Source organism: Drosophila obscura, unplaced genomic scaffold (assembly GCF_018151105.1).
Source record: "Drosophila obscura isolate BZ-5 IFL unplaced genomic scaffold, ASM1815110v1 contig_1, whole genome shotgun sequence".
NCBI classification, from domain to species: Eukaryota; Metazoa; Arthropoda; class Insecta; order Diptera; family Drosophilidae; genus Drosophila; species Drosophila obscura.
Genome location: NW_024542679.1, coordinates 2,974,833 through 2,997,528, shown reverse-complemented (window position 1 = coordinate 2,997,528; position 22,696 = coordinate 2,974,833). Strand labels below are relative to the sequence as shown.

Here is a 22,696-nt window from a genome sequence, read left to right as displayed (position 1 = left end):
CTATGATGGTTGCTCCCTCTGTAACTCTAAACTTTTTGTTGCAGCAGCAGCAGCAACTGCCTGCTGCCTTCTGCCTTCTGCCTCCTGCCACCGATGTTTGCTGTTGTCATTGTCGTTGTCATCGCTTGCTGGCTGCCTGCCTGCCTGCCTCTTGTGGCTGGCGATAGTTTGAGAGTCAAGTTGTTCCAATAATTCTGCATTTGACATTCGACGGGGTCTTACCCGAGGTTCTACTTGTGTTTTTTGTGTGTTGTTACGTCTGTTCGAAACGGTTGTTGTTTTTGCTGTTCTTTTTTTTTTGGCTGTGTGTTTTTTGCTGTAGGATGTCTCTGTCTCTGTCTCTGGGTCTCCTGGCCCATTGTCTTGCGATATATTGTATGTATCTGGAGGATACATTGACAGGCCTTTGCCTTTTACCTTTACCTTTTCCTTTCCCCTTTTTCTTTTAGCATTTCCCCATTTCCCATTTCCCCTTTCCACTTTCAAACTTTTGTGGTCAATCGCTAATTAAGCTGCTGACAGGAGAGATGCAAACAGATCTCTAGGGATCTCAACGTTCTCTCTGCAGAGAAGTGAAGATATCTGAGAGGGTTCCTGTGGGAATTGTTTCGCCCACAAAAGATCCTTGGGGCTTAATGATCGGTAAACTTATTTCCGTCTGCGATCTGTAGTCTGTCTCCTGTAAGGATCCCCAGCTAAGTTTATTGGATTCGATTTTTGTGCCTATCTTCTATCTAGATCCCAGAGTTCATTGCAATAAGGTACTACAGATACGAGTGTAGGAGCTACAAAGTTATAGTATTGCACAGTCTAAATCTTTATGGAGATCCTCACCTTGTTGTCCTTGTTATTGGCCGCTGATCCCAGCTTCTGCTGGTAGTACTCCTCGCGTGCATTTGTGCTGAGGCTGTCGATGAGCGCCGAGGCATTCACATGGCCATCGTAGACGAGGCTATCCTGCTGGCTGCTGTAAGTGGTGGCAGCTGCTCCTGGGGCTCCTGCTGCTGCTGCTGCAGAGGATGAGGCTGCTGCTGCTGCTGCTGCTGCTGCCAGGGGAGGAATGTTGGCCTGTGGGGTGCGTGTGTACAGCTGCTCGATGGGCAGTCCGGAATTAGCTGAATTTGTGGTGGCCGAGGGCAGGGCAGAGGATGATGACGGCATGGAGGCGGATGATGATGTGCCAAGGGAAGGCGTCACCTTCTGCAGGGGCTTCGTCTGCTGCTTCTGCTGGTAGCTGGCGTTGGTGGAGAGCTTCTGCTTCTGGGTGGTGCTGCCGCTGGGCGGCTTGGATGCAGCCGCCGCATTGGCTGCCGCCGCGCTGTTGCTGCTCGGCCGCTGGGCGCCGCGCTTCAGGGCCGTCGTGACCTTGTGGCCGAAGGGTCGCTTGGTGGCCTGGCGGTGCTTCAGCTTCCCCATCGTCGTGAGGGTGCGCTGCTGGCTGCCCGCACTCGTGGCTGTGGTGGTGGTGCTGCTGCTGCTGGGATCCGCATCTGCCGCTGTGATGGCTGCAATGTTGTTGTTGGAGCGGGCGGCCACGAACTGATCGTCGGGATCGGTGGCACCGGTGAGGGCCTCGTCGCTGGTGGTGGATGCTGCCGCCTGCTCCTCCTCCTCCTGGGACTGCTCCTCCGTCTCCTGGCTGATCTCTGGCTGCGTCGTGAGATTCGCTGAGGTCGTCTCGCCCGTCTCCTCCTCTTCGTTGTGGTCGCTCGTCCCGGCTCCTGCCTCCTGGCTGAAGTCCGTGGTGGTGGGCAGATCCTTCATGAGCGTCGTCTGCTGCGTGACGGCCGCCTGCAGCGCTGCCTGCTCGTTCATCGTGTGCTGCAGCTCCAGGAGCGTCGTCTCATCGAGCAGCAGGGTGGGGTCTGTTTCGGTTTCCGTGGAGCCAGTGGGCGGCAGGGTGCTCTGCTCCTGCGCCAGTTCTTGCTCCGTTTCCGTTTCGGCTTCCGTTTGCTGCCGTTGGGTCGTGGAGGTGCTGCTGCTGCTGCTGGTGCTGGTCCTGGAGGAGGTGGCCTCCTGCTGCTGGCTGAACTGCTGCTCCTCGATGTCCAGCGACTCCTTGAGTCGCGCCACCCGCTCCACGATCCTGGCCAGCATATCCTTCTGCTGCTCGGGCAGGTTCTTGGTGTCCAGCTCGAGCAGACGGTCGTACTTGCGAATGTTCCGCTTCACCGTCTCAATGTCCGCCCGAGTCTTGGCCGAGGGCGGATTGGGCTTGGCCTGGGGCTTGGGATCCTCCTCCTGGAAGTAGGCGCGCGCCCTGCGATTGCTGTAGCCCACCAGCTCGATGACACCGGGATAATCGGAGGTGGAGGCGGACGTGGCCACAACGAGGGCCACCAGGGCCAGTGTCAGTGACAGTGCCAGTGCCAGGGAGCAGCTCCAGGCGGTGGCACTACTCCGAACCATTTTGAGGATCGGGAAAATGAGGATGGATCACTGGGGGGAAAATCACTCGGCACTTTGTGGGTTCTCAATATTATTTTCTCTTTCTTTCTTTTTTGTTTTTTGTTTGTTTTTTGTTTTGCACTCGCGAATCACGTATTTTTCGTGTATTTCTCGTATTTGGCTCCCCCTCGTTAATCTCTTCTGCGCTTCTCTGGCGGATTAATGTCAACTAACTGTAACTGTGACGCTTTGACAGCTCTCTCGGCAAAAACACGCTCTGCACTGCCCTGCTCTGCTCTGCTCTGCTCTCTCTCTCTCTCGTAGAAGAAGAAAACGCGAATCGCGAATCCAGTAATCAGGAGGAGAATGGAACGGAATGGAATGGGTGAATCTTCTGCTCGATGCGATGCTGCTGCTGCTGTTGCTGCTGCTTTTGCTTTTGGGATATTTTTTCTATGCGTCTGTCGGTGTCGGTATCGGTATTGGTCGCTGCTCGTCTTCGGGCCACGATCCGCAGACGGCTAATGTCGGATTACAAATGTTCCAGGCCGCTGGATTGCAGCGTCTTTTAAAAATTTTCAAAGCGGAAAACGCATTGCGGAGTCGGTCGGTCGTCGCGCAAAGAGAAGACTTTTCTCCCAGGGCCAACCAGACCCACACACCCCCCCAACCACATCCCGGTCATGGCCACAAGTTGTTCTTTCACCAAGTTCATGGCTTAGACCGGACCGGTTTGAAGCCAACATGTTGCATCCCGCCGCCATACCGATCCGCAGAGAGTCTCTCAACCAAAGAGAGTGACAGAGAGAGAGTGGGAGAGCGCTTTCTTTCTAGTAAATGTTGCTGAAGCTTCCATCGCATGTTGCTGAAGCTGCAGGCAGATGTTGCTAAACTTTGATCAAATGCTGCAAAGGTTCCCCTGACAAATGATTCCTGTCTCTGGGCGGGGGGGTTTGGCTTTAATTGCACGGCCCGGCACACGCCTTCCTCTAAGAATAACCATCCAGCATGAGCATGTGTATATATGTCTGTATATATGTCTGTATCTCCCACCGATCTCAGCTATCTACGGTATATATTCCCCATTCAATTAGTCATTCCACAAACGCACAGAAACTCGTCTCAGCCCAACCCAACCCGGCCCGGCCCGGCCCGAAGACACCTCTGAGGCAGTTCTGTTTTGGCCTGGTTCTTTGGTGGCTCTCTGTTTCGGTTTCTGCTGCTCTGCTCTGCTGTTCGACTGCTTTCGCTTCAATGTCAACTCAGAGGCTCGTTTAGCCTGTCATCGATTTGGTAGACTGGTAGAACCAGACACCATAGAACCAGAGACCGCGCTTCAAACACCTCGCACCGGAACCGCCATTCTGGCATGGATCCCCAGATCTCTGATGAAAATTCTCCTCTTTTTCCCTGGTCTGGTCTGGTCTGGTCTGGTCTCTGCTCTCTGGTCTCTGGCTGTTTGATGTTCAATTTAGTTAAATGCTTTCGTATTAAACATAATTTGTCGCGGCCTTCTTAATTGTATAGAGAGGAATAGCTATCTTCCCCCCCTCTCTGTCTCTTTTTCTGTTTCTTTAGTTTTTACCTTTCTCCATTTCCTTCGGCATGTGATCTATAGCCCAGAACGTGCCCCGAACCACTAATGAACTTTGGTCACAACTCCAGATTCATTTCCATTTCCATTTCAGGGTGTTCTCATAATTGTACTCTAATACAACGAAACGGGGGTATGCTGGCACTTGAATGGCGTTTGTCGTGGCTTGACAGGCGAAAGAATTTTAAAGTGAAAAAGTTTTCAGCTCTAGATAATCATTCCTCATGATTGTTTTTATTAGTAATTGGTAGTAGATTCAAGAGCAAATATAGTTCGATGTGATAATGCAGATAGAATGTGGTTTAGCCATCTGCCATTCCATATACGAACGAATCACATTGAAGTATTATTAATGTGATACAAATACACCACAAACGAATAAATTCAAAGCCCACTTTCCTGGTACTTCCATCCAGAGCTCGTTATCATTTTGAATAGCAACATTTCGGAGAGTATTTATGCATTCATTCCACATGTACAGATTTCTGCAGTCTGGTCTAGAGCTCGTCTGTTGGCCTGGGAACTGCAATAAAACAATCACAAATAAGTTATAAGAAAACGAACCTCAGCCAGAGACCCAGAGCCAAAGTGAAGCTCAGCTCCGTTCCGTTTTGGAGCTGTGAGGCTGTGAGGCTGTGGGGCAGAGGCAGCTTCCCCATTTTTCACGTAGCCGCGCAATGAAAGAAAACCGAGCGTTAATTAAAAAAATAGCCATAGATCAATGCACCTGATAGATGCGGGAAATGTTTGTTCTACTGCATCTGCTGCTGTTGCTGCCTCTGCTGCTGTGGATGTTGCAGTGGCTGTTGTGTTGCAGTGTTGCTCTTGGCTGCTGTTTCCGCCAAGGTTGGGGGAAATTTGCCAGCGGCAAATGTGGTATAATTTGTGAGAAAAAGGCTTGGTTTGGTTCCTTAGCCCTATTTAGAGCCCCATTACCGATGCCTTACACACACACCTAGGAAATAGAGCCTCAAGCGATCCTCAGAAGAAATATCGTTTATTACGAGTCCCAAGGGACAGGTAGATAGAGAGGGGAAGCTTGACAAGGCTTCAGGCGCTTCCTTCATTAGCATCGATGGGGGAAAAACCCGTCTCTGGGGGCTCCATCTGCATGGCTGTCTCTGTCTCTATGACTTCGAAGCATTTAGTTTGGGGAGCTCTCTGACACACATAAGGCGTTCACAATCATTATGGGATAAATGCCGCAGCAGTTGTAGTAACTCCTCCTGCCGCATGTTGCCACAGACACAGCCGTGAGTGGGTGAGCTGTTGCTGTTGCTGCTGTTGCGTGGTTGCAATGCAACTTTCTTCTCGTCTCTTATCTTTTATGCATATGCAGCAGCAGCAGCAGCAACGCAATGGCGGCGGCGTCTGCATTCTTTGCTAGCCATAAAATATGCGACCAACCGACGATCATCCAAGTGCAACTGCAACAAGAGGCTGCAGCAGCAGCAGCAAACAACAGACACAGCAGCCACGCTTGAACTTTACTGAGCGATGAAAATGCTCTGGCTTTGGCTCTTGCCCTTTTTCCCTGCTGCTTCCCATCTTCTGCTGTTTAGCATGAGCCTGGGCTCTCTCTCTCTCTGTCTGTCTGTCTGTCTGCCCCAAGAGAGAAAAGGCTGAGATGGAGGGGAGCGAAGGAGAGACCAAGCCTTAGAGGGGGCGTCTTAGAGGGAGCTTAAATGAGGGAGTGAGAGGCAGACGCTGCCGCACGATGTTGCTGCTGCTGCTGCTCAAGTGCCAATAGCAATCTTCTTTGTGGAAATACCCTCTCAGAGGGTATCAGAACTTCAAGCAGCTGTTTGCCAGGCAGCACAAGGAGCAGCCGCCAAGGCAATTCGCGAGTTTCCAGGGTATCTTCAGCTGTGGCTTCTTTCTTCTTCTTTTTGTCGCTGTTTCTATGGCTGCTCCTTCTGTTGCTCCTCTCCTTTTCCCTGCTGCTGCTGCTGTTGTTGTTTATTTCCACCCGGTTTGATCTTTTGGTCTTTGGCGGTAATTTTTCCTGTGCAACTTTTTCCTTTTTGGCCAAGAAGAGACTTTATTGGCTTTCGGTTCGGCCTTTGCCTTTCGTTTGCTGCCTGCCAATGTTTTTATCTGCCAAAGTTTTGTCTTCATTTTTATTTTAATAGTGATCTTGATACTGTTGCACCGCCCCGCCTCGCCTCGCCTTGCCTACAGAGTGCGCTCTGGCTATCGCTGTCTTTATCACATAATGATTTCAAATGGTGCGAAATTAATTTGAATTATTACTGTTATTAGCTGTTATTCCGCAGTGTAATGGCCATGATGCCTGATCGGCTGATCGGCTGATCGCCTGATCGCAGGCCCAACCAACTACAGCTATGGGGTAGGTGCAAGAGATGGATCTGCTGCCTCCAAGTTGCTGCTGCTGTCTCGAGGGTTCCCCCTTGTCCATGGCTAATGCACTGCCCAGAAATGCCAACAAATTCAGTGATAAGCAATGCAAATGGGATGCTGCAAACATGACTCGGTCGGGGCTTCAATTACCAATTGTTTTGGACCGTTTAAATGACAGCCACAGCCACGATATACAGCATTGTGGCATTGTTGCCTCTCTCTCTCTGGATCTCTGGCTCTCTGTCTCTGTGGGCACATTTAAATTTATTAAAACTGCACCAAGTTCTAACGGACAACGGACAAACGCTTGGAATGTGCAGCATGTTGTGGCTGCCACTGCAACTGCCTCTCTTGTATGTGTAAGCTGTTGGTTGTTCCATGACCAAAGTGATCTTGTCTTGTGGCAGTGGCAGTGGCAGCATCTGGGAAGCAGCAACATTTCTACTGGCGCTTGGCGCTTGGCCATTTGCAATTTCCATCATTTTGCATGCAATTTAATGCCATTTGTCATTTGCTTAATTGTGCCCAGGCTCTGTCTTGCTGGCCTGTCCGTCTGTCTGTCTTTCTGGCCTCTGCATTTCCTGTGACTCCATCCACCCATCCAACTAGCCATCCATCCATCCATGCTGCTTCGCTGGCAGTCCGTTCTCCCAGTTCCAAGTTCCCAGTTCCTGGCTGATTCTGCCATACCGTTTCTAATTGTGGCCAGGCACGCAGCGATTACACTGAAGGAATTAACTGAAGGAGTATCTGTATCTGAGAAATGCAGAAACCAGAAGCCTATGTTAGAACAGACAGACAATAATATTGATTCTCTTTTTGAGGAACTTCCTTTCCAGGCTACCCAAATTCTTCGTATAAAATTTCTTGGCTTCTTCTCGCAGTGTTTTTGTTTTGCTGCAATCAATGGCTCAGTCTCTGGCTCCGACTTGGGCCCCATTTGGTTTCAATTAATCAAGTTGTCGCTGCACGCGTCTATTAGCTGTTTATGACACAACTGTGCTCCAGTCCATGGCCAGTTGGGGCAGCGGCAGCGGCAGTGGCAATGGCAGTGCCAGAGGCTCCTTGGGGTGTCCGCTTGGCGCTCATTAGCGGCGCCCCCATAGATGCTGCAGCTCCTGCATCGACTTCTCATCCTCCAAGTGCCGTTGCTGCGCCCCCTCCAGCTGATGCTGATGCTGATCCCCAGCCTCCTCCTCCCAGTGCCTCCTTCTGGTGCGCGTTCATATGTTATTAAATATACTCGTACTTGTGGCAGATTGCCGCTACTGCCTGGCGGTGCTCTTGAATGTTCTTCTGCACTTCTCCGACTTAAACTAAAGTATTTAATACACTGCACCTTAAGAAGGGTATTGCAATGATCAAGCAGGCATCTGAGACACTATATGCTGAATTTGTGATTTGCCGCAACAGTTGGATAATCTTTTAATTGGTATTTTAAAGAATTATTCCTTGCTTTTGCTTTTTTTTTTATATTTGCAGCAGTACCTATAGACATATGCCTATGTACTGCAGCTTTTATGGCAACAATCCATCAGGGTATTAAAGGGTATTAAAACATTTGGCTTTTCTTTGGCAAGCATTTCTTTCCTGGTTGTTTTGCTTTTTTGGTTACTCTCTAGGTTTCGTAATGGGCTTTAAGTTCTTTAATGTTCCACTTTGGGCTTATGTTGACTACCCGGTACCGTTGCATATCGTAACAGTCGTATGTGTGTGTGTGGAAATGGCCAAAGGTTTTTCTTTTTCTTTTATTTTTCGGTTAAGGATTGCGCCATTTTTTGCACCCAGCTGTCATACGGGTGGTGGGGTTCGTTGACTCCCAGCCGTAAGTAGTGGCAGCTCCAGTTGCAGTCTGAAATCTCAGTTGGTGTTTGCTGTTTGGTGTTGAAACAATCATGTCCGACAGACCAGTCCAGTTCAGTCCAGTGGCCATGGCATTGCATAATCTCTTTCGTGGCCATAAGACAGCAAAGCAGAGCAGAGCAGAGCATGGCAGTTGAGTCGTCAGACGGTTGGAAATGGAAATGGAAATGGGAATGGTAATTACCATTGTCTGCTAAATTGATTTTGAAATGCTCAAGTCGGCAATTTTCGGTGGCTCTGTGGCTCCTCTGACTCTTCAGGATGTGAAGAAGTTAGATTCTGGCCAATGGAGAGCATTTGCTGGGTTACTGTGGAGTTTTGTGGGTCAAATGCCAGATGGGAGGCAGTTCCCTAAATGGCTTAAATGATCCTCTAACTGTTCGGCCTAAGAGATGCCAAGAACTTTAGTGGTTTAATGGAATGCAATATACATTCTGATGGGCCTCAGATTGATGGAAATTAACTCTGATTGAGAGATCTTTTAGTTAATCAATCATTTAGTGAATGAAGGAAGGGAAGCAAGGGAAAACCTGCTCCATGCGTGAAGCTCTAAAGATAATCTGCAGATCTCTTGAAGAATCATCAATGAATATTCCTGAGTGCATAACTCAGCTCTGCCTCTCTGCTCTCTGAGAGAAATCTGTTCCTAATCTTCCAGTGAATTCGCTGAGTCCACAAATGAAAGCTATTACAACAAAATGTGTGTGCAACTCTTTGGCGGTTCCTCTGGTTCTCTGGTACGCTGGCAAGCAACCTGTTCGGCCTCCTCATATTTATTTCACTTATTTCCCGATTATGAATACCGCGCGGATACTGCGATTTTGCCTGCCCATGTGAAAGCGGGCACTGGCCAAACAAGAATCTATCTTTGGCTCTGGCTCTGGATACTCCTCCTCTACTCCTCCCCATATGCATGCACATTAGATAAGCCAGAAGATGCTGAGATACAGAGGGAGCTGGAGGCAAGAACCAGTCAGATGTTCTATCGGAAGAGGGATGCACACACACACACACAGACACACAATTGCTGAGGCGCACACACGAAGCGGACGCTCTCTGGAGCGGACACCCCCCACGAACTAATTGCCGCTCATTTCCATTTATCGCGATACGCGTCCCGTCCCGTCCCGTCCCCTTTGAATGAGTTACGATGCAGTGGAAACAAATTAAAATCGTGGCAAATGCTGCGCATTGGGGCAACCTCTCTCCGCACTCCACACTCCGCACTCCTCACCTTTTTTCGCATTAACCCAAGCAATAATCTCTCTGGTGTACGGACAGGAACTACTGCGACTGCGACTGTGACTGTGGGGAATCGCGTGTCTCTGCAAGGTCTCTCTCTCTCTCTCTGCCACTTGTTGCAACGCGTTGCGCCAAATGCAATTAAATCTGTGTCGCCTCCTGACTTGGCTGCTGCTGCTGCGTGTGTCGTTGCACTCGTGGCAATTGCAACTGTGCCGCATAATTGTGCCAAATGAATTTGTAATTATGTATTTGGCTTGTCTCTCTCTTTGTGGGCTCTGGTCTGTGGTCTCATGCCTCATGCAACGTTAGCCGGTTTTAGTGCCTCCTCCTGCCCACCTTCTCTTCCATCCCTCCCCCAGACATATCGTGTTTTTTTTTTTGGTCATGTGAGTGACATCACAGTAGCAGTAACACAACACAAAGTCATTGTCAACATTGTCAGGCAATGGCACAGACAGACCCCCGAACCCCCGAACCCCCGAACCCCAGACCCCACCTTGCCGACCCGCGTTCGAACAGGCCTGGCCAGCACAGAACAGAACAGAGCATAGCAGGGCAATCCGGACTACAGGCCATGACACCACACAAAAAAGAAGGCTGACAAAATTTAATTAAAGCCCATGACGAAAAATTCTTGGAGAAATTGTTTAGAAGTAGCAGAGAGAAGGGAACAGATCTGATGAATGTGGCAGACACTAGGGGGAATACACTCACAAAGAGACTCCTCTAGTCGAGGCCTCTATTGGATTTAACTTTTAATTCTTAAGCATCTATGGGACTTGGGAGCGTTGATCAAAGTTCTGTGAACTCTTGCCTGGTGTGATTACTTCCAGGGGCAGTTCTTACCCTTTCCTAGCACTTTTAATAGTTTCTGACCTCCCATAGAGTATCCCTGTACTCAAAGCGAATCTATTCTACTGCTCTGATCCTCATTAAGGGTATCAAGAGACAATGTATGAGATGATGATGATGCCGCCGACACTTTCAAAGTTACGCAGTCGCCGACTTCTGTCCCTGCTCTGTTCCCCATTCTGCTACGAGTATCTTTACTTCATCTTTTTGTTGTTATTGTTTTTGTTGCTTGGACAAGCCGTTCCAAAGTGTCAAAGTCGTTGGAAGATACAGATACGTGTAGTAGTAGCCCAGGCCTGGGGGCACAGAGCAGTGGACTTGTGGCACCATACTGCTGGGCCTCTATTTGGCAAAGTTAGCTGGAACTTCACACGAAGCCAATTAAATGGCAACACGTTACAGAACATGGCCCAGGGATCATCCTCCCATCATCCTCCAATCCCCCATCCCCCATACCCCATACCCAATCCCCCCCCCATCATTATCATCATCTTGTTGTCATCATCGCTGGCCGGCCAAGAGTATTCCCAAGTGGCAATGGGATGAGGAGATGTCTTCTGGCTGTTGGCTTTTGTGTGCGAGTGCCTGGAAAATGGGTCAATGATGGCTTAAATTGTGGACTGAACTGAGGATGAGGTTCAAAGTCGCAGCTCGGAGAGGGAGGTGAGGTGTGTGGTGTGCGGTGTGTGGTGTGTGGTGTGCGGTGTGGTGTGGGCCTGACATTTGATCGCATCTCTCTCGATTGACTCGATTGACTGATGAATCTTTTGCGGCTCTGTTGCTGCGGTTTGATTTATGATGATCCGTTGGCCAGAGTTTTCATTCAGCTTTTGCATTCGCCTTGCATTTTCCTTGCACTCTCTCTGCGGTCGTGGATAATACTCTCCCACTCGTACTCGCACTCCTACTCGTACTGTTATTGAGATGTACGCCGCTTCTCTTTGCAGATGATTCCCCATCTGCAGTCCCCATCCCCATCCCCATCCTGGCTACAATTTGTCTAATGTGCCAATTTGGTCGCCCGCGTCTCTGTCTCTGGGCCTGGGTCTGGGACTCCAATCAGCTGCTAGAGATCGTTATTGAGTGAAGAGCTTGGATTTCCATCTCCGTAGCTTGCCTCACTTCAGAGGCCACTCTTCAGTGGCTATGGGTTATGGCAGATGGCAGAAGACGCTGCCTTTCATGGTGAAAGGAGATGTCAATGGTGGGATTATTATGGGGAGCATGGGGAAGTGCAACTGTTGCAACTATCTACAGGTATTTGTATCAAAGTATAATCCTTACAGTCATTAATTTTCATGGCAGTCTTTTAGCAAGTGCAAAAGTTAGAGGGAATTTCTTGACTAGTCCTTCATTTCTTTATCTGAATATATTTGGTTTCCTTTCCAGAGGGTACTCACCAGTCGCATCATTCTCTCTTTCTCTCTCTTTCTTTCTCCCCCTTCCTCCCCTAATCGTATCAATGACAAGACAAACAAAAATAAATGAAACCCTGAAGAAGAAGAAGATCTGTTCGCTTACGAGGGAGGCCCTATAATTTCCACACTGCGAGCAGGAGTAGGAGTAGAAGTAGGAGTACCGAGGGGGTGCGGTACGCCACCGCTCTATCGCTCACTTGTCCCATTTATTTATTTTGTATTTTTCTGCCGTTTAAATTTAATTCACGATTTGCTGCCATCGAACGGCAACGCGACAAAGGAACAAAGGCATCAGCAGCAGCAGCAGCAGCAGCAGCAGCAGCAGGGGGTATCAGTGGAAGAGGAGTATTCCCTCTCATTCGCTCTCTTTCTCCCCATATATCTCTCTCTCTTTCTTGATGGTAGTACCATCCATTCAGGGGGTATGATGACACCTCTGACACCAGAAAGCACTTGAATTTACTTTCAGAGCAGACACAAACTCAATGCAGATTCTATCTTTGGCGCACATTGTTGTACGTACCCTTTGTGGCAGGGTATCAATAGCTTCTACACCCGAAATGTGCGCTTCCTTACTGGTTTTGTTTTTTCCTTCTAACAAGCGGCTAAAACTTTTCTTCAGCTTACTTTCCGATTCGACTGCTGGCGCTGTTGCTGCCGTTGCCGTCTCCGTTGCCTTTGCCTCTGTCTCAAATGCCGCTGTCTCTTTCAGTTGGAAAAATCTTTTCGTTGGCGTACTTAACCGCAATAATTTTTGCTCATTTGAGTGTCGTGGAAATGAGTTAAAGTCGGAGTTGGAGTCGAGTCTCTGCTGCCTGCCACTTGGCATCCACAAGTAATGTGAGCATTACTTATTTCCATTTTTTGTGTGTTGCCGCCACCGCCATCGCCGCTGCCTGCCTGCCTGCCTGCGACTCTGCTTAATTCATTAATTTCCCACAGCAGCAGAAGCAGCAGCTAGCCAGCCAGCCTTTGGGACGGCAGCATCTGAGGCAGGCAGCCCCAACTCCGACTTCCAAAGTCAATTACAAACGTGAAACCGTTGAAAGTTATCACCTTCCTCCCGATGCACTGGCGAGGGAGTTGCTTCTGCTTCTGCTGCTGCTGTTGCTGCTGCTGCTGCTGTTGCTGCTGCTGTGGGATCCAACCCGAAACCGAAATAAACTTGCAACAAATTGTTGTCGCTGTTCTCTCTAATCATTCAGTCAGTGGCGCAATGAAGTTGTTCGCTCTCATCCGAGGAGATTCTCCGCTCCGTTTAGACTCTACTCCGTTTAGACTCTTTTTCTACGCTTTACTACCCATAAACTCAGCCATTATACGTGGTATATCTATTATATCTAGCAGCTAGCCGTACTTGTGTAATATTTTTACGGCATTCCCAGCCTGTAATTCAGAGCCCTGTTCTGGGTATTTCTCTCTCTCTCCCTCTCCTTTTAGTAGCCATTTGGCGCCTTCATTTGAGCCCCACAGGGTTAAATGAACTCTGCAACATCTAGGTACAAGCATTAGCTTGAATTTTGGTAGCTGGAGGTAGAAAATGTTATGTGGTTATCTCTGGTTTTATGGCCATGGTATTCACTGTCAGGATTAAGTGCAGGAAATCGGTTTGAAGGGATTTCCAGTACTTCGTAATGGATTGAGACCAGTTAAATCCCTCATTTTGCATTTCCTTAGCCATCATTTTTGGGTCACCACTTGCTCCCGACTCTAGAGCGAAACTAAACTAATCCGCAGCTGAAATTCTGGACCAGAAAATATGCCTCGAAAAAGGTGTCAAACGCTGTGACCCACTACTGATGGGGGAGAGCAGGGTCGGGTCGGATCGGGTCTTGGGGCCGACAGAGTCTGGACAACAACTGTGGACTGGCCTTTTGTCTGGGGTCGCGTTTCGACGCTTTTGTGTGTGTGTTTGCATTTGCATTTCTTTATCCCAAAAGAGAGAACTTATGACTGGAAGATAGACACACATATTGTATCACTATCCGTATCTGTATCGGTATCTATTGCTATTCTTTTCGTCTGCTGCTTGAACTGGTTTATATGCAAATTAATTAATACAATTTCCAATGCCCAATGTCATATTTCAGCGTTTTGTGCGTTGCATTCTTTGGGCCCAAACAATGCCCACAAAATAAATGGCTTCATAAAGAAAGTTCTACCAAATAGTATCTTTGTATCTTTGTATCTCTGCATCTGCTGCTGCTGCTGCTGCCGCTGCTGGCTCCGCAGTATCTGCTCTGCTGTATATTTCGTGTATTTCTATGCTCAATGAAAGTGTTTTTCCTGACCTCATTTTTGGATGGTGGAAAATAAAGAAGATGGAAATTGGCTTGTAAGAAATGTTTCGCATGTTTATCATATTTCATGATTTTACTTTTTCTTCTCTTTATTTTCTATTTTCCCGAGTTGGCTGTGGTGGGGTTGGGGGGACACATTTTCCGTGGTTTTCCATAGCTCTCGTTGATGGCATCCCACGCTCTTAATTACCTTACCCCGTTCCCCATGCCCCCAGAGCCCCCAGTGCCCATTCCTCTTCCACTTTTGCGTAGCTCAAGCCTCAACATTTGTCTCTTTCTCAAGGGCTGTCTCTCCCCTCTCTTTCACTTTGTTTCACTCGTGTCTTTTGTGGCTCTTTGAGACCTTCTTTCCTTTTTTGGTTTTGTGGTTTTCCAATTTTCATTTGTTTTCAAGGAAGCCCTCGAAATGTTTTGATCTCATTTTCCCAAAATATTTTTGCAGAAGTTAATTTGAATATCCAAGCCAGAGCGAGATGGCCATCGCATTCTTCTTCTCCCTCACTCTTCTCATAAATCTCTGAATTGGTAAAAGGTTACAATCCCAGCCCCGATTGTTTTCTCACATTTATTAGCGGATTATTGGTAGAGATTAATGAGCTACAGGGGAAATTGTTATACAAAAAGTTAAGCTCAAAGATAGTCATCACATCACAATGATATCAATGATTGGAACTTGGAAAAGGTTTAGTGTTTAGTGGGGAAATTATTTGCTATCCCAGATAATTCTTAACTCCCTCGTGTGTATCTCCTCATAGAACCCTTATCTACACTTTAACCATAAATACTCCTAATGCAGCTCCCCCGATCTAAGCTCCAGTTCAAACTCTCTATTCATTCTAAATTTAAAATGTAATTGCACTCAAAATTGCGATCCTATCAGCGACAACTGCAACATGTGGCAACTGTCAGCTGGGCGACAATCTCCATCTACCATCTGGCAATCTCTCACAATCCCCCCACTCCACTCCACACTCCACTACATTCCATGCAATTTAATCAGATCCCCAGACCACACACAGACAGTCGCCAAAGAGGGAGACAAAGGATTTTGATGACATGCCCTGCTCTGCCCTGCCCTGCCCCACTCTGATTTTTAATGATTTTTATGAGTTCATTAAAAATGTATTTAAAAAATTGTTATATTTATGAGGCCCACAAGTGCAACGTGGGGGGTGCAGGGGGAAGCAGAGCAATTGTTATTGTGCATTTGCATTAAATTATTGAAACATTTTTCGCGCTCTCGCCGCCGGTGGCTGCCTCTGCCACTGGCCCTACTCCCGCCTCTGCCTGCATTGTTTCTTCTCTTTTGGATGGGTGGTGGGGGCTTTGAGGCAGCGTAGCGGCTTCATTAACTGCCATTGAAAGGCGGCCTCGAAACTGCAGAGTCGCCTCCAGTTCATCCCAGTCCCTGCCTCCATGCCTCTCCACCTTCCTTCTTGAAAAGTTTTTCCTTTTGGGCCGCCCTTCCTCTTCAGGTTTTTCCTCACATGTCTGTCACATGACTGACAGACATCATGGTACTGCAACGAGGGGCAGGGGGGCAGAGTAGCAGAGTAGCAGCAGCAGCAACACCCGCAACAACTTGGAAGCGTTGGCAACTCTGGCAGCCGTTAAAACTGCTGATGTTGTCTGCGGCTTTGTTGTCGTCGGATCAGATGAAAGATGGAAGAGAGAGGGGAGCGTGCCACAAGCGGGGCAAGAGTACGGGTAGATGCTGCCGCTGCTGCTGCTGCCAACGCGCGTATTCATCATCATTTCTGTCAGCAGCTATGCCCCATCCATGGATGGAGTTCTCCTCTCCACTCCACTCCTCTTCGTTTCTTCGTTTTCCTCACATGATGCTCGATGCGCTTGAATTTTCTCTGCGCTGCACCTAAATTATATTTTCTGCCTTCTGCCCGCCGCATCTTCTTTTGCGGCTGTCAATCGTAATTTTTTCCATTTAATTTGAGTTTTTCCTCAAGTGATTGTTTTTTCTACATATTTTGGCTGGCTGTTGAAATGGAAAGTTGACCGAAAAGAAGTCAAAATATTAATCGACAATCCGTTCGTTCTTGCTACCTAATTTTCCATTTCGAATTAACCTGATTTTCCCTTAAGTAAATTGAATCTACCAATATTTTGCCATCAAACGTTGTCTTGCTTTTTTTTCTCGAAATGGAAAGTCAAAATTACCATCCCATCCCATCCTTTTTTCCTCTGTTTCTTTTTCCTTTCAGGTCTTGTCTCTCTTTTTTGCTGTGGCTTCTTGAAAAGGAAAGTCAAGCTCGGCTCCAACGTATCATCCAACGTACGGGCATCTCCTCTGCTCTTCTGTTTCTCTTTTAAATCTTAATTTTTGCACACTCGCACTCGCATCTCGCGATCTTTTTGTTTATTTAATTAGAAGAGGATTTGAAGATATAATAGTCGAAGAAGACAGTGGAGTCGAGCCGAGTCGAGTCGAGTAGAGTGGAGCGGAGTGGAGTTAGGGGTTCGTGTCATTAATTACTCAGCGGGCCACTCGGACACGATCTTCGGGTGGTAAGTGGCGGACGACGGACGACCAAGTGGATCGAGTGGGGATCCAACGAGTGCTCCCAGAGCCACTGGCCGGCAGCTCAGCGGGCTATTCTGGCGCTCGTGTGGATTCCGCGGGACTTTGGACTTTCTTTCTTGTTGGACAAAATTGCCAATAGCGAGCGGGGAAAAGGGGGAGGAATAGGAATGGGAATGGCAATGGGAATCAAGGCAAATATCGTACTTCAGAGGTCTCTCCGCGTCGCGTCGCGTCGCATCTCATTTGAATGTTTGGATCGCTTTTTTGCGGCTTTCCCATGGATCGTTTGTCTTTTTTTGGGCAATCGTTTTGCATTTGTATGTGTGTTTCTGTGTTTGTGTGTTGGGTGGCGGGGGCGGTGGCAGCGACAGTGGAGAAAAACAATCAACGCGCCTTGAAAACGAAATTCGCATGACCAAAAGAAATGCCTGGAAAAAGAAGGTACGACGAGTAAATAGGAATTGCAATAGATAGGGTGTGATGCGACTGGTGATGCGACCAAGGGAATACCCCTCCATTTTGAGTGTGAAATCGATAGAAGATGAAAGGAAGGAGGTTTTGGGAGATGAATTATTTGTAGGAATGAGAAAAGTTGCTATAAATGTTAGAAAGAATATAAATATAAATAGTTTCCCACTTATGATTGTTCCTCCAATCATTCAGGGAGTTTCTTTTGGATTTCTGGGCTGTTTATCGAATCCAGAATGAATTGAAATTCTACAACTGTCCTTAAAGTAACTCAAAGGATTTGTTTGACAAATAACGAAATAAAAAACAAAATTGTCCCTAAAGTTCTTTCAATAGTGAATAATATTTATAAATTTCTGCTCAACCCTTTGGCTCCATTTTCACACATCTCATCTTGCATATCGTGCGGCACACACCTCGTACCTGCTACCGCTTCTCCAGGGTACCAGCAGGCAGTATTCCGGGCCAAAGTTTATTTGCCTTTTCTTTTGTTGAGCTCACATTTTGTTTTGTTGGCCAAGTAAATACTTAAATATAGCACACACTTAAATCGCATCGCTCTCTGCCGTTCATTTGTTCGCTGGATATTGTGTGTTGTGTGCTTTTTGTAGCGAAAGTGAAATTTAGTGTGTGCTAAAAAAGACCGCTTACGGAAGTTCCAAATCTGAAGAGATTTCTTCTACATTTTACTTGGTTTTTGCTTTTTGTTTGGTCTGTTTGCTCTTTCTGCTGTGATTAGTTTTAGTTTTTGTTTTTTGTTTTTCGGGGGCTTGCAATTCCTGGAGACGGAGCTTTTGCCTAATGAAAGTTAATTACAACATCAAAGCGTTGTCGCTGATATTCAGAGTCTATGCCACCAGATGGGGCACAAATTTCGATTAGGCGCGGCCAAAAAAAAAAAAAAAAAAAGGCAAGCTGCTGCCGCGCCGCGCACAATTTGTGCGATGGCAGTGGCAGTCCCAGTCCCAGTGCCAGTCGGCTGGCTGGCTAAACTCTAAGTAGAGAAAGTACATGTAAAAGTATCTGAAAGATGCGAATCTGCTGCCGATGCGCAGTCTCTAACGGGAGGTCAAAATCGCTGCTGACTTTTACCGCTCGCTTTTGGGGCATCGACAAAGAAAGACAGAGAGAGAGAGAGAGAGACAAAAAGAGGAGGCACTGACCCGCCCACATGGTACATGGGCTCTATGGGTTCCCTGTAAATATTACAACACTTCTGCTGTTGCTGTTGCCGCTCGGGGAGGGAGTCAGTCGTCTGTTCATCTGTGTATCTGAAAGATGTTAACTTGAGCTCCTCGTCATTTGCATACTTAACACCTTTCTGGAAAATTTCATCGGGCCAAAGGCACGGCTCCACTTCAGTCACCCCACAACAGATCTCCACAGTTGGCAGAGGGGGGGGGGAGCGCAGATGGATGGAGGCTTTTGTGTAATTAGAAAATCATCAAGTTGCAGCAGTCGTGTGTTACTTTCAATTTCAATGCAGAGGAGAGGCCGCTCCTCTCCCATTCACAACTTCCCATTGCAATGCATGATTTGTATCTTTGTATCTGCGATACACTTACATCCTGGGGGTATGTCACTGGGGCATAGCAGCACTTTCTGATTCGAATAATGTCAGTTCACTTTCTGTTTCTGTTTTTTTTTTTTTTTATTCTATTTTTCTGGTTAAAAATCTGCACAGATTCGTTATCTTTTCTGCATACAGTTGGGGCATTTTCTAGAGTATCTAATGCTTCGGCCATATCCTTAAATTTCTTTGTTTGGCTTTCCTTTTGGGGCCGCACCTCTGCTGCTGGTGGAGCGCCTCCGCCTCTGCCATGACTTTGCATTGCACTTTGTGGCTATTACAATTATTGCCATGACCATGGCCATGGCTATTGTTATTGTTACTGTTATTGCTTTATTGTTGCAGTTTATTGCATTGTCGGGATTCGCCATTAGGAAAGATTTTGCCTCACTCTTTTTTTTCTTCTCCTTTTTGCATATCTATCTATCTATCCATCGGATGCTTAGATTTTCCTACCTCCTTTTGAATACCAAAAAATAAATCGATAAACTTTCACCCCGGCCACAGAGTGCTCCCATTAAAATGCCATTAAGCTCTTTTGATCGTTGAATATTTGCCAAAAAAATACAAAATAAAAAAAGCTAAAAGATATATTCATCCCATCATCATCATCATCATCGAACAATCAATAAGCAATTGCCGCACTAATTACACTGATTAATGTCTTATCGCATTTAAACTATCTCACAGACCTAAACAAACCCACAAAAAGGCGGAAAAACCGCCAACAAAATTTCACTTTCACAAGCAGCAGAAAAAAAACAAAGCAAAGCAGAAAGGTAAAGGTAAAGAGAGCTGGAAACAACAGGTGAAATCTGAAGAGCTTCCTGTATGGGTCAGCAGGTAAAGAAACGGTGGAAAAAAGTTCCCAAAAAAAAGAGACACCAAACGCCCGAAACCCAAGTAAAAATATAAATATTAAGAATAATTATATTCGAGTGGAGATCTTCTTCTGTTTCCCATTTCTCCCAAGCAACATTGATAAGATAGTGGAGAGAGAGAGAGAGAGAGACCCTTCCCATCCCATCTCCATGCCATTATGGGGCTTAATGTTGCTCAATTAAATTCATTGAGCTGCATAAGCACCTTGCAACCTTCCTACCTTCCACCCATCCAAACAACAACTCATAATTATGCAGATGTTGGCCATTTAGGGGGCTGTCTCTTCCACTGCTGATACTTGGGGGGGAGGGTATTGCATGTCAGTCCATGGCCCGAGGCCGAGTCCGAGGCCCAAGAGTCCACAAATCGCGTCTAATTAGTGACCCGCAAATGAAGAAATTTTTTGGACAAGAAAGAAACTTGAATACCTTTTTGTATTTTAGGGCAGAAGAGTGTATTGTATTCTTGTAGATTTATGGAACAAACAGAAGCTGCAGGTGATTCTCATTCAGTTCGAGTATATAGCACCTAAGTATCTTTAAAACTTTATCTTGAATGGTTACTGTTTAATTTCGAAAGTGTTCTTTGCGTGTACAACCTTCTGCTTTGCTTTGCCTTGTGGTAGAGGGTACCACCTTAGTCGCATTATTTACTACAGTAGCCCCCCCACTCCCCCCACTTATGTATTTATTTTGTTATAATAATTTACCCACAAGACATGCAACTTTGGTTGTGTCTTCTGGCTCTGGCTCTGGCCTTCAGGTTAGTGGACAGTTCTTTGAGCTTGTCTCTAATTTGTTGTTGTTTGATTTTAATGATGCGAAAGAAAGTCTTACACAAAAGCAGCAGCAGCAATCTGTCCGTAGCATATTTTCTAATGATGCATATGAATCTTTTCCTGCATATTTTGCTTTTGGCATGCAAATCTCAGGCCAGCAGCAGCCAGCGGCTGGTTGGTCAATAATCGAGTCGAGTCGAGGCTAATCAATCAATATATAGCCAGGCATCGAGGCACACTGACAGTACCGAGTAGCAGCTACCTGGCCAAGAGGGAGGCTCTGGGGAGGAGTTCGTGGATGGGATGATGGGTCATAAATATCGAAAATGCAGACACCTTAACAGCTTTTTTTTTTTTTGCTGCTTTGCTGTGTGCTGAAAGATGAGTGAAAATAATTAGTTATCGACGGCACCTGTGCAACAGTAGCTGCTCCACGCGTCCCTCCCGCTGCGCTCCCGTCCAATGTCCAATGAGTGATGAAAACTTTCGCCAAAATGATAGTCGGTCGAAGAACTCCTTGGATAGATGGATTCTGCAACGCTTTTCGGTGTCGTTTGATGGGGTTTTACAGGTGCCATGCCATAACTTTTGGGAATTGAGCGATTTGAGAGATTATTGCATGAACTTGAAAGGAATTGCCGTGTCCCAGAGATTAGTTCTGCTCTCTGCTCTTCCCATAGAGCACTTACTTTCTATTAAAGCCAACTTTAAGTCTGGCTTATTGCTGAAACTTTTACGAAAGCAGCAGCTACTGCTCTGAGGACAACTATCATCCACACACAGAGAGAGAAAGAGAAAGAGAGAGAGAGAGAGGCGAGAACCAAGATTGAGGACAGCGTGGAATGGGAATGGGCGACAATGAATTATTCTCTTGGCTTGCAATTTCGGTGCCTATTTGTCTGTCCGTCTCACGGTCTGTCTTTCGGTGTTTGGTGTTTGGGCAAAGTGTGTAAGTTTCATAGCCAGAGCCTAATGAAAAATGTGCTCGAAGAGCTCCTTAAACTCTAATTAAAGTTTCAGGTGTGTGTGTGTGTAGGTGCAGATGGTACACGAGAAACCCCCCCAAGTCCCCATCCCCCTTTCGAGTGTGTCGTTGTTGTTGTTGTTCTTCTTTCGCCCCACTGAATGGCTGAAAACGAGCCAAAATAGTTGGATAGGTTGGCTAATGCTATAAACTGTCTTCAGGCTGTGCCCATTCTGTCTCTTGGTCTCTCGGTCTCTCTGTTCTCCTTTCAAGTGGCTTCTTCTGCTGCTGCTGCTGCTGCTACTGCTACTGCTGCTGGCGTACAGCCAACGAGAGATCTTCTCTGAAGAGATCTGCGGCTAATTAGTTGCCACACTAAACGATTTTGAGGATTCCTAATGATTAATATAAATACGAGTACACCGGAGTACCGCAGTACCCGTACCACATTTATGCATTTCGTGAGCACAACTCCAACTCCGAACATAATTCCCACCCTCCCCAGAGACACAGCCGGAGGCCCCACAGTTCTCTCTGGCTTTGGGATTTTCTTGGCCATCTTCCGGTTAAAGCCATAAAAGAAGAAGTACTCTGCCTTGTTTTTTATGATTTACCTTGTGTTTTTTCGCACTTTTTTCCAACACCTTTCTTTCTGTCTTTCTGTCTTTCTGTCGTTCTGTCGCTGGCGTTCCACAGAAATGTACTTTTCTTTTAGAAGCATAATTCTTGATAATTTTTGTGTGATGTTTTTATGGATTGTCGTTAATTGAATTTGTGGCAAGGTAACGCCAGGCACCCGCTTTTTGTGGCAGCTGCTTTCTAATCAACATTGCTCCAATGATTTGCATTTTCAGCTGCTTAAAGCTCGGACTTTGATTCAGAGATTCAGCTTCTGGTTCAACTTCTGGTTATGCTGCTTGTTGCTTTAGTTTTAATTGTTTTTGCTTCAGCAGCGAGACAGACAGACAGACAGACAGAGAGAGAGAGAGAAAGAGAGACAGAGAGGAAGCAGCCTGCTGCTCTGCTTGAATAATTACGGCAGAGCCGAGGCATGTCATGGCAATTTGGTCAAGAATTAAAGCAGCAAATACTCTGCTCGTATACACAGTTCTATAATTTTCTGCCATTAGCTTCCAATGTAATTTTATGGCTTTATAATTGGTTTCTTTTTTGGTGAGTAGTTTTTCCCTGTGTTTGCATATGCATTCTGTGGGCTTTTCTTTGGGGTTTCGCTTGCACTTCAATTTGGTTTTCTTTTGCCGGCAATCGAACTGTTTTGATGGCTGGAAAGGTGTTTATGTATCCGATATATTCACCAAATGATAAATTTACATTTATTAAATTTTCTTTTATATTTTTGGGATTTAATCGATTCACCATTAGTTACCCGATACTAGTTATTAGATACTGCTGTCTACCTAAACTTTAGCTGCACAGTTTTAGAAGCATTGCAATTCCTTTACCCAAAAATAAA

The 22,696-nt window shown here is 46.6% G+C and overlaps 2 protein-coding genes across 3 annotated transcripts in view; one reads left to right on the top strand and one right to left on the bottom strand.

Annotated features, from left to right (window-relative positions):
- Positions 1–2,949, bottom strand: part of LOC111080000 (uncharacterized protein DDB_G0271670) — a 29,160-nt gene extending 26,211 nt beyond the window's left edge. For both annotated transcript variants that reach the window (XM_022375356.2, XM_041595020.1), the window contains exon 1: positions 835–2,949. In XM_022375356.2, coding sequence (XP_022231048.2) covers positions 835–2,409 — 1,575 coding nt within the window. In that variant the 5' untranslated portion in view covers positions 2,410–2,949. The remainder of the gene's footprint in view (positions 1–834) is intronic.
- Positions 1–22,696, top strand: part of LOC111079999 (elongation factor-like GTPase 1) — a 78,311-nt gene that overhangs the window by 29,656 nt on the left and 25,959 nt on the right. The gene's annotated exons all lie outside the window — the stretch shown is intronic.